The sequence below is a fragment of the Tamandua tetradactyla genome, chromosome 6, assembly GCF_023851605.1.
Source record: "Tamandua tetradactyla isolate mTamTet1 chromosome 6, mTamTet1.pri, whole genome shotgun sequence".
Taxonomy (NCBI): domain Eukaryota; kingdom Metazoa; phylum Chordata; class Mammalia; order Pilosa; family Myrmecophagidae; genus Tamandua; species Tamandua tetradactyla.
The window spans coordinates 16,089,159-16,103,449 of NC_135332.1; the positions used below are offsets into that span (position 1 = coordinate 16,089,159).

General features: G+C 45.4%; 1 protein-coding gene across 2 annotated transcripts in view; it reads left to right on the plus strand.

Moving 5' to 3' along the window:
* Positions 1–14,291, plus strand: part of SAP30BP (SAP30 binding protein) — a 41,552-nt gene that overhangs the window by 17,102 nt on the left and 10,159 nt on the right. For both annotated transcript variants that reach the window (XM_077163854.1, XM_077163853.1), the window contains exon 4: positions 11,049–11,091. In XM_077163854.1, coding sequence (XP_077019969.1) covers positions 11,049–11,091 — 43 coding nt within the window. The remainder of the gene's footprint in view (positions 1–11,048; positions 11,092–14,291) is intronic.

The following is a 14,291-nucleotide window of genomic DNA, read 5'->3' on the forward strand; positions in this document are numbered from 1 at the left end:
GTATATGATCCTTTCAAACAAGCACATATGTATATACCACATTTTGTTTGTCCGTTCATCTGTTGATGGATACTTAGGTGGTTTCTTTCTTTTAGTATTGTGGATAATACTGCTTTGAACATCAGTGTCCAAATATCTGTTGAGTCCCTGCTTTCTGTTCTTTTGGGTATATACCTAATACTGAGATTGCCAGGTTATATGGTAATTCTATCTTTAGGTTTCTGGGGATCTGTCAGGCTGTTGTCTTCCACAATGGCTGCACCATTTTGCATTGCCACCAGTGATGAATGAGTATTCTTTTATCTCTACATCCTCTCCAAAACTTGTAATTTTTGTTTAGTAGCCATTCTAGTCGGGATGAAATAGTATCTCATTGTGGTTTTGATTTTCATTTCCCTGATAGTTACTGATGTGTGTCTTTTCATGTGGTTTATCTTCTTTGGAGAAATGTCTATTCAAGTTCTTTGTCTATTTATTAAGTTGTAAGATTTCTTTGTATATTCTGGATATTAAATCCTTATCAGATATGTGATTTCTAAATATTGTCTCTCATTGAATAGTTGTCTATTCACTTTTTTTATTAAGTCCTTTGTGCAGAAATTTTTAATTTCAATGAGGTGCCATTTATCTATTTTTTTTCTATTATTACTTGTGCTTTGGGTCTAAGAAATGACTTCTTACCACAAAATCCTGAAGATGCTTCCCTACATTTTCTTCTACAAGTTCTATAGTCCTAGTCTTTATATTTAGGTCTTTGATTCATTTCGAGCTAATTTTTGTATATGGTGTGAGATAGGGGTCATCTTTCATTCTTTTGCACATGGCTGTCCAGTTCTCCCAACACCATTTGTTGAAGAGACTGTTCTTTCCTGAACTTGAGTGGACTTGGCAGGCTTATCAAAAAACAATTGTCCATTGTGTGAGGGTCTGTTTCTCACCTCTCAATTTGATTCTACTAGTCTATATATCTGTCCTTGTGCCGGATTGACTATATTTTGTAGTTGTTATTGAATAAAATGCTGTGTGTTATTTCTTTCTAGTTAGAGTCTCTGACAGACAGGAACTGTGCCGTGTTGTTTACTGCGGTCAGGAGAAATATTCATCTTTTAAAACTCATTGGAAGTCGTGTAGTCACACACCTAAAATGGAAGAAGGGCTCAGTAGGGTTTAGAATTTGGTAGCGTCTTTTCTGTGTGCCCCCAGAAAGTCTCTATGTTAAGGACTGGGTGGTGACAACCACTGGTTGTATGATTAAGCCTTCAGGACCCAACCCCTTCCGATCAAGTGAACTCAGACATTACTCACTGGGGAACCTGGGACTCTTGAGCTTTCTTCCCCAGTTATCTTAGTTAGATAGTATTAAGTCTGGATGTCTTCCCCTCAAGCCAAGCATTTGATACCTGCTTTACTCTGTGACCTGCTGGAGAGTTATTCCAGGAGAGATATTTTTCCTCCTAGGTTTTTGATCTTGGCATCCCCAGTGGTTTAACCAAGGACTTCATAGAAACTATTACTGTTGGAAGCCTCTTGGTCCAGAGGGAGGAAGTGAGAGGGTGGGTGGAAAGTGATATAGTTGGGCTTTGGGAGTTAGGCAGACGTGTGTCTGAGTTCCAGCATTGCCATTTACTGGGCAACCTGCTTGTACTTGGCCTTAGTTTACTTATTCATAAAATGGGAATAATAATGTCTGACTTGTGGGGTTATTGCGAGACTCGAGTGATGTATTTTAGCACTCAAAGGGACACTTTTAGACCAAATGCTGGGCTTAGGTTTGGGGAAGGAGAATATAGCTTTATTATTCTACCTTCCCACTGTGTTCTGCCTCCCAACTCCATGATACTTTGAATGCTGATTGAAAACACGATTATAGTTTGACTCATCTAAAACCAAAGAGGAGGAAGTGGCATTTAACCATTAACTTTTGAATAGAAATTGTTACATGGCTCTTGAGCTGTTGAGAGTCCCCAACTCTACCTAGCATTTGACACTTTGATCATTAACCCAAGGAATGGTTAGGAATTGTCTGTAGCAGGACTGGGGTTGCCGTTGCGGTTGTGAGGAGATGTGGGATTTCTGTAAGCTCATGAAATGGCCATGCTGGGTCTAAGTATGACTGAGTGGTGTCCTTATTTGAACAGCACAAAGAAGTACAGAGACAAAGGGTAGCCTGTGAAAGTTGCTCATCTTTTGTCCAGACTAAAAGAAATCCAATCCAGGACCTTTGTCTTGCCACCTTCCAGTGAAGGGCTCACCATATCTTAAACAGTTAAGAAAACCGCTGGGTTTTCTGTTTGGTACCAACAATTTTTTTAATGATAGAAACGTTGTTATATTCTTACTCTGACCCTCTTCCTTGGCTCCACCTCACTGCCACAGGGGCCTTCTTGACTACACTTGCTCCAAGTAAACTTGAAGCTCAAACTCCCTGAAGCCCCACCCCACTCCTGGATGGTTCTGTAGAAGAGAAGGAGGCACTGCATGCCTGGTCCATACTCCCACCAGACATACAAGCCCCAACATACTTCCTTCCCTTCAGGGCCAGATTCCCTGGATTGCTAACTGAGGTGTGGCTGGGCTCCTCCTCCTCCGGTTGGGATTCATTTTTTTGAAATTATATGATGCAGAAAGCTGCCTTTGCTTAGGGATCCAACACTTCCCACCTTTGTTCTATGTTTTGGCTCATGGTTCTTGAAAGTTTCCAGTGGATTTCTGGGTTTGATAGAATTTTGTTCATTTGTATCCCTAACTTTGGAGTTAGGTAAATTTTTCCTGAGCAATACCTTAAAAATACTGGCATGTCTTCTACCCCAGTGGACTGTCAGTTTTCCTTATTGCCAGTATGTTGATGGTGACCAGTTTGCATCCCCTCACTCCTGACTTTCTGCTTTCTCAGTTATTTTCACCCCCAGTGTTAACCTAGCCTCTCAGTGCAGCAGCTGATCTCTCAAGGAGAAGGATGGTTCTATCCCCTGGTGGCCATGTAGCCAGTGCCCCACTGAAGCAAAAACTTGGCTTTGCTGTCCTCAGCCTCGTAAAGCTGTCACCTTTGTCCTTGTCCAAGCACCCCTCCTAAAATATCATCTTGAAGCATAGTGACACTATTCTTGTGGGAAGCCTTTAAGAAAAATGCATAGCCAGCTACTTGTCCCCCACATCCCACCTTAGGGTTTCATTCAAATCCTTGGTGTGTGGGCAGCCCACCCTCACGCCCTGGGAATGGGGAAAAGAGAGAATTGAAATGGCCCTCTCTGATTATCTCTCTATATAACTTTCAAAAAAACCTCACAGTCTTCAAGTGTACTTGATCGAGTCTAAGATTACCCTTGGAATAGTCAGATAACATGTCTCCCCTTTGGACATGATTGTGGTCAGGTTGGTTGAAACACGTTCCATGTGACAGAGAACATAAGCAGCCATGCCAAATGATGTCAGTGTTGTTTTCATCATATTTTTCAGATAGAAAAAGAAACTGTTTCCTCCCCCTCCCTGCCTTTTCTTCTGTCTGCAAGGCTAATTCTGAGCAGACTTCATTTGTCTTGGCAGATCTTCCTGTTTAACTCTTTCCTTTAAAGACCCTCTCTGGTCAGGGAGCTGAGCCTTCCCATCGGTGAGCTTTCTGGAAGAGAAGGCAGTTCCACTGCATCCAGAGTGGCCACATCAACTTCCGCCCATTTTCTGATAAATTGAGTGTTTCCACCCCTGGGCAGGCACTGTGCCCTTGGCAATGGCCCAGTCCCACCAACAGGATACAACTGAAGGAAATTTGCTGGCAAAGGGCTTTCTCCAGGGCTCTCATGTTTGTGAGTAAGTGTGTGAGTGTATGTGTAAAACACCCCATGCCAGGCATCTGTAACCTGAAGGGGGGGGCATGAGGGGGTTATAGCATTGGGTTCAGTGACTTCTCGCATTGAGCCTTAGGTCACTGATAGAACTCACGGTCCACAAACCAACCACGTTTCTGTCAAACCAGGACCATTTTTTTATGCATCTTGGAGGTATTTTGACAGAAGGAATACAGAATTGTTGCTTTCTTGGAAGTTGAAGTGACTCACACATCTGTCTCAGAAAAACCTCATTTGAAGTACTTGGAATCTCAGGTAGGACATGAGATTTTGCTGGTTTGTCCAGAGTGATGCCCTGATGAATCCCAGAGTGATTCAGTCAGGGAGTGGAAAAGTATCTGCAAAAGCCCCCTTTGGGGAATGGTGAGAACGGGGAGAAATTCAACTTCCTCAAGTTGAATTCTTGATATTCTCACAAGCAGTGTGGACAACCAAAGCTATAGGCTGAGCCCCCAGTCTTGGGTTTGTTCTTATGAAACTTAACCCCACAAAGGATAGGTCAAGTCTACTTAAAATTTAGGCCTAAGAGTCACCCCCAAGAGAGCCTCTTTTGTTGCTCAGATATGGCCCCTCTCTCGAGCCAACACAACAAGCAGTCTCACCACCCTACCCCTCTCTACGTGGGACATGACTCCCAGGGGTGTGGACCTTCCTGGCAACGTGGGACAGAGATTTTGGAATGAGCTGAGACTCAGCATCAAGGGATTGAGAAAAAACCCTAGAATGAGCTGAGACTTAGCATCAAGGGATTGAGAAAACCTTCTCCACCAAAAGTGGGAAGAGGGAAATGAGACAAAGTGTCTGGCTGAGAGATTCCAGAGTCCAGAGGTTATCCTGGAGGTTATTGTTATGCATCAAGTAGATATCACCTTGTTAGTCAAGATGTAATAGAGAGGCTGGAGGGAACTGCCTGAAAATGTAGAGCTGTGTTCCAGTAGCCATGTTTCTTGAGGATGATTGAATAATGATACAGCTGTCACAATGTGACTGTGGGATTGTGAAAACCTTGTGTCTGATACTCCTTTTATCTACCTTGTCAACAAAAGAGTAGAACATATAGAATAAAAATAAATAATGGGGGAACAAATGCTAAAATAAATTTAGTTTGAAATGCTAGTGATCAATGAAAGTGAGGGGTAAAGGGTATGGTAGGTATAATCTTTTTTTTTTTCTTTTTCTTTCCTGTGTTCGTTTTATTTCTTTTTCTGAATTAATGCAAATGTTCTAAGAAATGATGAATATGCAACTAAGTGATGATATTGTGAATTACTGATTTATGTATGTTGATGTTTTATTTTGTTTCTTAATTTTTTAATTAATAAATTTTTTAAAAAAAACCTCATTTGTTTTTACTGTCAATTTGATGCCCCCCCCCCCCCCACAGGGCTTCCAAGGTGATGCCAGTCACCCTCTAAAGAGGCAGCACATCTGATAATTAAGAGCACAACTTCACGGGCTCTTGTGAAAATTAAATGAGACCATTAATTGAGGGGTTTAGCACACTAGTCCTAAAATTATTCCCCCAGAGTGTACTTTATTCATGTTATATCCCGGTGCTTGGCTATTGCCTAGCACATAACACATGCTCAATAAATTATTTATGGAATAAATAAAGGGATTACTATATAAAAATAATTTTTGTCTTAGGATTTAGGAACATAAGGCTTAGTGGTTAAGAAAAAGATGCAGGAGGAAAGGTGACGATTTATGTTTAAAATTTTTAAATTGATCATGGCATTATGTGTTGGTGTCCCCTTCCCACCTCCTCCTCGCTACCTCATTTTTTATTGCAAGTGTAGTCCCTTTGTTAGCTCCTCTTCTGCTGCCTCCTTTTCTGACACCCTGTCCACACATTGAAACTAACTGTGGAATGAAGAGCTTTGGAATCTGGGGGTTAAGATACTGTGGACTGAAGTAAAACTAAAGATTTAAAGATTAGAATGGAGAGAGAGAGTCTATGTGTGTGTGTTTCATCAATGTTTGAGAACCTACTGGGGACCAGACACTGACTGTCCCAGGTTCTGGAAGCACAGTAGTGAATAAGAGTTTATGAGCACATAAAATGGCTGATTTGTCCTCATTGGCCCTGTGGGGTAGAATGGAGGAAGATTTCTTTGAGCTAAGACCTGAAACTTGAATGGGGCTCACCAGGCAAAAGTGGGGAGGGAGGTGTTTGTGGGAGTGGAAAAGCCAGAGGCTCTGGTTGAAAGAGAAGCATGGTGGCTCTGGGAAGCAGAGGCAAGGAAAAGGCTGAAATGGCCACAGGGGCCAGAAACCCAGGGCCTTGGGGCTGCAGGGAGAGTTTACTTTAATTAATCAGGTACTCTGTTCATTATGGGAGCTATCATTAGGACTTCCTGGCATCTGGGCTGTCCCTGGTGGGAGAGAATGGAAGCTTTGGAAAGCATTGTTTGACTAACCTGCCTCCCCAGCTGCCACCTACTTTTAAAATACAGGATTACATCGTCCAGAAGACCCCAATCTCTAGTGTTCTTGCCACTGGCAGCAGGGAGAAGTTACCCCATCCCCTCTGCTCAGAGGGCCCTCCCTGTGCCTCCAGCTCCCAGAGCTGGGTCAAAAAAGCAGCACTGCAATTTGACAGAATCCAGATGCCCGAGGCTACCATTGCTGCTCCTAGTTTGCCACTGGAGGTTTTGGGTGTGCTTTGTGGGGATAGTTGCAGAAAGGATTGATGAAGTATTATTGGCTGTAAATAAACCTCCATTCCCTCAACCAGGACCTTGTACTTCTCTGTTGAGTAAGTCTTCCCAGTTCAAATGGCAGCTTATCCAGCTTCATGGATCCATATTGTTTTTACTTCCTTCCTCTGGTGTAGTCACAGCTTTGCTGGTGGCTGGATTTTTATGTTCTCTGCAGGGCAAACCACATTCCAGGCTCTATAATTCCTGAGAATGGGGCTCCTTCCCTGCACTGATTTACAGCCAAGTCTCTGCCACCGTAGATTAAGAAACTAAAATTGCCTGGTAAGGTGTGTGTCCTCGGCTCATTGTTCTCTAAGAACAGCCCCCCTACCTGCTGTAGTCGTCTAGTACCCTGACTGGTGGAGGTTAGTCTCAGGTGAAGCTGGGGGTGAACGGGCACAGGCAGTCAGAAGAGAACAGCTCTTGCCTTTGAGTTTAATTTCTTGGACCAGTTCAACGTTTGAACATCTCATTCTTTTGTCCCTTTCCCATCGTCTCACTTGGCTTCTGTTGAATTATTTTGTTTTCTTTTCCTTGTTTCTTAATTGGATTTGAACTAGAGATCTGAGGAGGTTTACCTGGTCTTTTCTCCTTGGAACTACTTTTTCCTAGGTAAGATGCTTTGTTGTTTGTGTGTGTGTGTGTGTGTGTGTGTGTGTGTGTGTTTTAGGATGCTTTGTTTTCATTTCCTAAGGAACTGGGTGAGGATCCCTCAGCTTGTGTTTCGGAAAGGTGTGTGCTGTGGCATTCTGGGGGCTTCCCAGTTTCATGTCTCTGGGCTGTGGGTCCCATGCTTCCTGACAGATGCAGACACTGTCTGGTAGATAGAGCCTTTGAGCTCCAGGTTGAGTTCATGACTAAAACTAACTGAGAACATTTGCCTGGAGGCCAGAGGGGTGGATTCATACAAGTCAAGACAGGCAGTCCCTGTGCATTCTGAGCACTGTTTTGGGGAAAGGAAAGAGGGATAATGGTTTCTTGTTGCTTTTACCTGCATCCTTGTAGCCCACTCTCCCTGCCAACCCAGCCCCCTCCCCTTGTTAATAATCCAGTGAGAATCTCCCTCCCTGTAGCAGCTTTTTAAAAACTGATTTCTTCATCTCCTAGCTGTTTAATACCATGGCCCTTACTTCTGTCTCCTTAGTTCTGTCATTTTAAATATTTCACCAGGTGTTTTATCTGACACCATGGCTGACTTTCAAGATAGCTATCATGGGTCCTGGGTTCATTTTCATACTGAATTCTTAATACCTGAGACATGATTTGCAGGAGGACATCTCTGTATGTTTTCCCTTTTGAATGTGATTGTTTTCCTGTCCTATCCTTCCCAGGAGGTCAGAATGGAATAATGTCATTATAGTTTAAATAGTGACTGCTTTCATTGGATAGAACTTCCCCCAGTGGACAGTTGAAGGTAAATGGTTCTGAAAAGTATCATTGGGGTATTAGTCACCCATTGCCAGTAGCCTTGGCCAGATGCCCTGCCTCACCTTTCTTTCTGAGCTTGTCTCATTGTTTGAAAGTTGTGATCCTGTGAATCTTGGCCCTTTTGGGGTGAGACATAACCAAGTCCTTCACCTTCATGTGCTCAGGGCAAGTCTTAAGCTGCTTTGGCTGAATAGACACTTAGATCCAAAAGAACTTGAGTTGTTGTCTGTCTTAGGGAGGAGTTTCTTCAGGGGAGGCTGTCTCTTCCAGATTCCCACTTGGCAAAGTGACACAGGCTCCCAGGGGCTCAGCAGGCTTCCAATCCAGCTGGTTCATCTCAGAGGCCAAAGAATTAAATTCTAAAACACAACAAGGAAATGGCCAACAAGAGTTACAGATTTCCCCAGTTTGAGTCTCTAGAGCCTCAAGAAGTCCCCAGAGTACTTGTGACATCAGTGGGAATCCAGTTTCCAGAGTCTTTCCAGGAAATCTTGTACAGTGCTTCTAGCCACTTCCTGAGGCATGTTGAGTTGTATGGCTACCGATCTATGGTAGTTCATTTATAAATTTGGCTTATAAGATCCTCTGAAGGCAACTTTGCACCCACATTCCATTGGCCAGTGCTTTGCCCAGAGGCACTGAAAGTCAGGAGGACTGTGGAGCTGGAGTCCCCTGTTGAGAAGTTGGGGCAGGGGGACTTGCTTCCGTGGATGTTGGATTTGGGATTAAGCATCTGTAGCTTCGTGGGCTCAGGGTGCATACCCCACCCTTTCATGTTTGCTGAGAGGATAGAAAAGCCAAGACTAGGCTAGGTATCAAATTGAAACCAACTACTCAATTAATCTTTCTGTCTTCTTTTTCTTTTCTTTTTAAGTTCAGAAAGATTATTTCTGGGGGAATAGAGAGCTGAGCAAAAAAAGGGATGACTAAAAGAAAAGGGAAACAAGATCCTTCCTATCTGTGATTTTTGCCCATCGTCTTCCAGAGACGTGACTAAACAGCCTCACAGCTAAGCCAGGCAGGGACCTTGTGAAATGCAGGAGTCTACCACCTCTTCAATTGCTGGGGTCACAAGAGCTGCAGGACACCCCAGGTTAGAAGCCACCCTTTCACTCTACCTCCAACCCCAGTAGCCCCTGAAGTAAACAGTTTCCCCTTTGAAGAGACATTGCATGTTTGGTAACTAACTTCCTATGACTCTGAGGGAGGTGCTTCAGAATTCCAGTACGTATGTCCTGCCTCCTTCCTCAGCTCCGCCTTGTAGTCCATGAGGAAGACCAGCACAGGGCCTGGTTTGGGGAGAGACAGCAAACGGAGGCCTTTAGGAGGAGTTAGCGAGTCCAGCCCTCTTCCTACAGCCAATAGGCTGGGGAAGGGGTAGGCTGGAGCCAACTGATGTTTTCCCACAATTAGCACCCAGAAAGCTGTCCCCTAGAGGAAAATTTAAGGAAATTTTACAGTCCCACCCTTTGTTACTGACATGCTCTTTAACCTTGATTTCTTCAGAGTCACCTCTACAAAGGAATTGTTGTTGGTTCCCTGAGAAACTGACGCTTTCAATAAAGCTGCTGATTTGTGACTTCAACCTGAGTTTGGTGCCTTGCAGCCCTGCCCTCCCCCAATCTGGGCCGAGTGCCCTCTTTGCCCACCTGACAGTGGGAGGAAGGCTGGTGGAGAAGGGTTGCTAAGCAGCCTGGCTCGAACATCATACCCTTCCAGGTTGGATGAATAGATGCAGTGTTTGGAAGAATGAGGGGATTTTGGCCTGTCATAGAGGCAGGAGGGACTTTGGGGGAAAGGATCTAAGAACAACTACTCTCCTCTTGGCAAGGAGCCATAGTTTGGAGACGGAGGTGGGATGGGGAGTATTCAGTAGGCTTCCTTAGCCTTCCTCCCTGCGGCGTCTTGGTGTAGTGTTTCTTTGTGTAAGTGAAGTGTCCACAGAGTTCTGCGGCTGCATTCATATGCAGAACTTGTTGCAAAGCTGTTACCATCTCACAAGAACTTCTACAGTCTTATCTGCTCCCTCACTTCCCAAAGGCAGAGAAATGAGATCCAACAGCTTTCTGGAAATTCAACATTTGCCATTTTGATCATAAGCTTGAAGTGGCGCTTGAGATCTCTGATCTAATTGTGTTGGAGGGGCTGGTTATCAGCAGCTCAGAAATGGGGAACAGGTATTTTCTTGCCATTTTATATTTGGGGCAGTAGAGCCAAGGCGTCTTCAGTGTGACAGGAGCTTGTGGCATGGCCCTGGGACTTAAGATGAAGAACTTAATCTGGAGTAATAAGTTGCACTACAAGTCCAGCAGCTGTCTTAGAGGCCTTTGCTTTTAGGTTTCTGCAGGTGGCTGGTACTGAAGGATGTGTGAAGTGGGTGTTACAGGGCAGTAGATTGCATTAAGGATCAGAGAAAGCTTTTCTTCAGAGAGAACACAAAGCCACTGTGAAGAGAGCTGTGAGGTGAGAGGCAAGGAGAAACCAGCAAAAGAGGCTGCCTTGGTGCAGGGTACCTTTCAAGGTCACTCATTAAAGGCCCTGAGCTACCCTTTATCATTGTGATAAAGCCTCCCTTCTTTGCTTAAACTAAAAATATCCTGGGAGCAGCTCATCTTTTTTGTTTTTGTCATGGGTTGCAAAGGGACTCCTTTGGGTTGCAAAGGTCCTAAAGGAGTCCCTCTTTCCTCGACACCAGTGGTAGAGGCGATAGTGCTCAGAGCAGGAGGGTGGCAAGGCCTTGAGCTGTGTATTCAAGGGGAGGGCAGTGGCAGAGTGCAGCCTGTGTGATGGTCGCGGCAGGATTGCTGGCCTTGGTGAGTGTTGGTCACTGTTGGAGGCCATGGAGGAGAGAGACCACGTGCGGATCCAGCATGTTCCGGCCACTCTGGTGAGGGAGAAAGGAGGCTAGGAGGCATCAGCGTCCTGCCGGACCCCCCAGAAGCATTGGCTCATGGTCACTGTTCTTTGCAGGACTTCCACCTTTCCTCTTTCTTTTAAAGTGCTGTGTGGTCTCAGAGGAGAGGGTGCCTGCAGGTCATGAGCCCTAGTTTCACTCTTGTTTGTATCTCTTTTGCAGGATAACACAGAAGTAGAAAAACGAGATCCCCAGGAATTAGTTGGTGAGTACCCCCAGACTGTACCACCAAAGCTATTTCTGAGCTTTTGTCCAGAGCCTGCCAGCAGCCAGCCATGCAGGGCCTCCTGTTCCAGGGCCGTCTCTACTTCAGCCAATGCAGCTGCTTTGGTGGGAGCGTTGTATGTATACTCCCTCCCTGGGGCCTTTGGCACTTCCCAAGATGTCTGGGTGAGACACCCAGGGAACAATTCTTCTTTTAATATCGTATTCATGCAGCGTTTTATTGGGCTTCTGGTCAGTTGCCAGTGTTTTCTAGAGGGAATTCAGGGGCCCTCTACAGTGGAAAGCTCACTCCTTGTCTTTGCTGTAGTTCACCCCCCTTGTGCCCTGGGTCCAGTCTTCTGTCTTTGTGCCCCCTCCCCTCTCTGCTGGTGTAGTCATGCTGCTCAAGGAGTGAACATGTGGTCTCAGCTGGGACTTTGCTCTCAGGCGGGCACATGCCTCCAGCCCTGAAGTCTAGTACTCTGTGCCTTTGGGAAAGCAGAGAGGTTATGTTTCTGGAAAACAGGACACATTTCATCCAAATCTCTGTTAACCCCCAGCCTCTTAATTCTTTCAGAAAGCTCCTTGACTCTTTAGTTTGGCCTGGACTAACAGTTCTTCCAAAGCCCAGGGGAGATTCCCCACAGTCTGAATCCAAACTTCCCAGAGGGCTTGACCTACCTGTATGACAGCCATTACCATCTCTCCCTTCTAGTCCAGGAATCTTCCCAAAGGGGTTTCTGTTTATAATGGCTCTACTTTGAAAGAACAGCCTGCAGAGCCCTCTCTTGTGCTCCCAAATCGGAAGTTTATGGCTCACTCATTCCAGCTATGGGAATTCAAATACCAGGACTTAGCCTGAAAATGCTGCTTCCAGCATTCCCTTTCTGGAAGTAGGATCTTTCTCAGAATAGGATCCTCTCACAGAAGTGTGAGGGGAGGAAAACCCGTTCTGTTTTTCCCTAACTAAAGGAGCTGGAAACTGCTCATTATATATGCCTTTTGGGAAGGAATTGGGTAGGAACATGGCCTCTCTGAGCAACCAGACCCCTTTGTTTCCTGATGAATAGGGTTTGAGTCTTTCCAATCCTATAAAAGCCTTAGAGTTAGACCTCAGGGTTTCTGAAGATCTAGATTTTGCTCTCTAGAAAGTGGTGTTTTAGAGTCACAGCAGTTAGTTTTGTGGGCAGGATAATGCAGAGCACACACCTGCCAGGAACCCGGAGGCCCTCCTCCCACAGTGGAGCCTGGGCCTGTCCCCCACCTATGGCCCCTGCCTGCTATTTACCACTGAGAAACTGTGCAAAGATGGACACAGAGCAGCCTTACTGTGAGCTGGATGCAGCAGTGCCCCCTTCCCCTCGCACCAGCTCCAGCCAGTGGTGAAATGTGTATGGGCATCAGCCTTCTTAGCCACCAACTTCCATTACAGCCAGCTTGTCACTTTTTCTCTCCTGGCCACATTTTCTAAAAGCTTTTTCGAGGTATGACTTACATACAGTAAGATTTCCCAATTTTAAGGGCATGATTTGGTGAGTTTTGACAAATGCCTATGGTTGTACTAATTCCTGCCACAATTAGGATATGAAATTTTTCCATCACTCGGAGTGTTCCTTATGTTCCTTGCAGTTTTTAGTTTGGTCTTTTTTAGAATTTCATATAAATCTGAGTTTCTCAGCCTTGGCACTATTAACATTTGGGCTGGATAAGTTTTTGTTATAGAGACCTGCCCTGTGCTTTGTAAGGTGTTCAGCAGCACCCTTGAATTCTACCCACTAGATGTTGCCTCCTAGGTCTCGCTAGCACTGCAGCTACTTGGAGAGCAGTGTGAGTGTCCTGTCCAGTCCCTTTAGGTGCCCCACTGATGCTGGGTGTCCCTAGGACATTGACACTTTCAGTGTGGTGTCCAGTTGGATTCTCCATGTCAGTAATGAGCTGGAGACTCTCTCCTCCCTCAGGCCATCTCCAGAGTCCCAAGTCTTGCTCACTCCTAGCCTTTACGTAAGCACATCTGACCAGCTGCTCCTGCTCAGCTTCATCTCTGGCAGCAATGGATGCCACAGTTGTTTGCTGTCTGGAATGTGTACGGGGTGAGTCACTCTGACCCCAGGCTCCTCAACTAAGTGCACTGCCTTCTTAGTCGCCCTCCATACCCAGGCCACAACCACACATGCTGGCACTGCCTCCAAGTGCCTGTGGACACATTTTTTGGCATGTTTCCTTGGAAAATGGTTTGAGGCTCTCTGGCTGCTCACGTACCAGTCTATGTGGGTCTGATATCTTCTACATTAGATTCATTCTGGGACTTGAGAAAAAAAATCACTGAAAGTTTGCACTTGATATCTGTGGAATAAACGTTTAATCTAGTTTTCCTGAATATATGCCTTTATTTGCCAATTGCTTAGTAAGAATTCTCTTGTTTCTAGCCTAGGAGCTCAGAGGGCTTTCTCTACCCCTGGCATACTATACCATTTGAAGCCCAGAGGGTGGTTGGGTTACTGTGGTAACACTGCCATGCCCTGTTTTACATATAGGCCTTCCTGGCGCGTGCTAAAGGGCAGTCTTTGTCTCTTTGTCACAGGCACACATATGCTGTCTTGCACACCCTGTGGAGAACGTAACCCTATTTGCTTGTGTGCCCAGAGCCTACCAGACTTTCTTGCTGCTTTTGTTGGTGATGCTCATAAAATTTGAGGACTGCCTCCTCCCAGCTAATTCTACTCTCAACTGACCTCAGCAGCCTGCTTGAGCCTCAGGCTTAGAGCTTCTGACTATCTCTGGGCTGAGAGGAAGGAGGTAGTCAAGACTAGCCTTGAATTCCTGCCAGATCTGGTTGTCACCATTGCTTCAGAAGACAGAGGAAGGTGCTGGGTAAGGAGAAGCACCTAGTTCCCTGGTAGAAACTGCTCTTGGGCTTTACTGGCTTGTCTGGCTCACAAAAACACCACTGATCTGCCTGTCACCCAGTCTCTGCCCTCCTGTCCATTGAATGGTTAGGTAGTGCTGCGTTGTTGGGGTACACCCACCCAGGATCCCTGCCAGTCTCAGAGTGTCTCTGAAGTACACAGCCTTGTGAAGCTGCAGCCGAGACTGGCGATGTCTGGTGGCATCTTATCCCCAGTCCTGCCCAGCACTGTGTTCTTTGCGGTTCCAGTGAAACTCTGAGCAGAGATCAAAGCACCTTTATCTGCTAAGAAAATA